This window comes from Propithecus coquereli, unplaced genomic scaffold (assembly GCF_000956105.1).
Source record: "Propithecus coquereli isolate 6110/MARCELLA unplaced genomic scaffold, Pcoq_1.0 Scaffold350, whole genome shotgun sequence".
Classification (NCBI taxonomy): domain Eukaryota; kingdom Metazoa; phylum Chordata; class Mammalia; order Primates; family Indriidae; genus Propithecus; species Propithecus coquereli.
The window spans coordinates 366,239-368,520 of record NW_012149175.1 but is presented as its reverse complement, the minus strand read 5'-3'; the positions used below and the strand labels follow the sequence as shown (position 1 = coordinate 368,520).

The window sequence follows — 2,282 nt, the reverse complement described above, 5'->3', positions numbered from 1 at the left end:
GCTCTATTTCCCAGACTGGTCTCAAACTCCTGGCCTCAAGTTATCCTCCTATCTGAGCCTCCCAAGTGCTATTATTATAGGTGTGAGGCACCATGCCTGTCTGTATTTTTCTCTTTAAGATAGAAGAAATAACTTATCATTCTAGGTTCATGGGAAAGCTCCATTAAAGAAGAAACATTTGATGAGTTGGTGAAGCAGAGGAGGGAGGGAACTTCCAGAGCAATATCCTAGAGAATGCAGTGGGATGGGTTCTACTGTACCAGTGAAGAGGTTGGCCTTAACTAAGAATACAGAGAGTTCATCCGTAATTGCAGAAAAGAGGTGGAGTGTATAGATACAGATGCAGGTGGCTGGGTTGATGTCCTAGTGGGGAGAGCTTGTAGAAGTTCTCTACTGATTGCTGCTTTTTTCTCAGTGAACAAGGAGGCAAGGTTCTCAGCTGAAATGAAAGTAGGGGAAGATATATCACACGTTTGAGGAGAGAAAAGGGAAGAGAAAGTATAAAATGGTCATATGAAAGAACGAAGACTTGGGAAGTGTACTATAACTGTTGAATGGCATCAAGGATCCACTCGTGTATTGAGCCCACTCTCTGCATTATGTTTGTGTTAGAATACTTTGGCAGAAGTTTAAACTGCTTTAAAAGGATGATTAATAGTGTGGATTTTACATATTCGAATCACCAGGAGGAAAGTGGTGGTTGATGTTTGCTGTCAAATAAGGAAAAGGTCTTATCTAATGACACTTCGGTCCGTACATCGTCATTTAATCCTTAAAGCTCACAGATGGCATGTCTACTAGACTATACTCTGTATCTACAGATAGATACAGAGTATCTATGTATCTATCTATAGATACATAGATATGTATCTTTGGCTAATGGTGTTCTTCCTTCATTGGTTAGGATTAGGTTTAAGTATTACAAGCAGAGATCTGAAGACAATGGCAAAATAAGATAGTTTATTTCTCACTTGTGTAATGGCCTAGAATTAGGCAGCCCAGGGTGTTGCCTTCATCTGCCCCATCTAGAATGAAGCTTTATTATCATGTCTTTATCCCAAACAGCAAGATAGAGAAAGAGAGGGCAAGAGACAAAAGCACGTGCTGAAGGATAGGTGGGCAAATACAGTGTTTATTATGGAGGGCCATGTGGAAGAAAGGGAGAATGGGTACTGGAGGACAACTCAGCCTTGTCATGTTCCACAGCTAGTTTGTTAGCTCCAGAGAGCAGGACTCATTTTTAAAAACTTGTGTGATCTCCTGTACTAGTCCAGTGTATAGTGTAAGTCCAATGTAAGTGTTTGCCATATAGAGTGGTAAGTGTTCACTACTAAATGTTCATTACAGATGAGTGTGAGGAAGATCTGTGTCAATAAATTTTAGAATGATAGGAATATTTTGTCTAGTAACAATTTTGTAAGATAATACAAGTAGCGACTTAGGAACTTTTTAGTTTAGGATTAAGTTTAGCTATAAGCGACAGAAAATCAAGCATAGAACAATGGTTTAAAACAAGATAGAAATTTATTTCTCTATGGTATAAACAAAGTTCATCATTCTTTGTAAAGCAGTGTTTTGCAGCCTTTTATAATCCATACCCGTTTAGCTAAGAAGATTTTGCTGAACTTACTTTTTTAGTTAATTTTATTAATAAAACCAGAATAAAACTTTCATCTTACAGGTATGGAATTATAACATTAAGGAAGCTTTTTTATGTGGCATTCTACTTCTCTTGCCTCTATATAGGAACCACTTATTTGAAGGAATGAATATGCAATTCAGTTAATTCATGATTTTTGTTTTCACTCTGTAGGTGCTTCAACCCTTTCTCAACAGAGTCATTATATGAAAATTCAGTCAAAGGTACAAATTTTAGAAGAGAAAACTAAAGAGGCTGAGAGAACAGCTGAACTGGCTGAGGCTGATGCTAGGGAAAAGGATAAAGAATTAGTTGAGGCTCTGAAGCGATTAAAAGATTATGAATCGGTATGTATTTTTATCTTGTCAATCAAGGAGCTTAGAATTATTCTTGCCACTCATGGTTAGACTATCTGTGCTGTTTATACCATCTAGAAAACGTTTTATGAATGTATTTTAATAAAGGTTATCCTAATTAATTTATACTAAGCTATTTAAACTTTTGAGCATTTTTTGACAGGAGAATTGTTTTCAAACTTTTTGATCAGGGCATTTTGCGCAGATAATCAGCTTCGGTGAGACAGCAGAATTAGATTCTTCGTTATACGTGTGCTTTTTGCCACCATGTAGATGTGACACCACTG

General features: G+C 37.1%; 1 protein-coding gene across 1 annotated transcript in view; it reads left to right on the top strand.

Annotated features, from left to right (window-relative positions):
• CEP290 (centrosomal protein 290kDa) overlaps positions 1–2,282 on the top strand; it is a 144,479-nt gene that overhangs the window by 44,021 nt on the left and 98,176 nt on the right. Inside the window, exons 8-9 of the mRNA XM_012651240.1 lie at positions 1,814–1,986; positions 2,201–2,213. Of these exons, the coding sequence (XP_012506694.1) occupies positions 1,814–1,986; positions 2,201–2,213 (186 nt within the window). The remainder of the gene's footprint in view (positions 1–1,813; positions 1,987–2,200; positions 2,214–2,282) is intronic.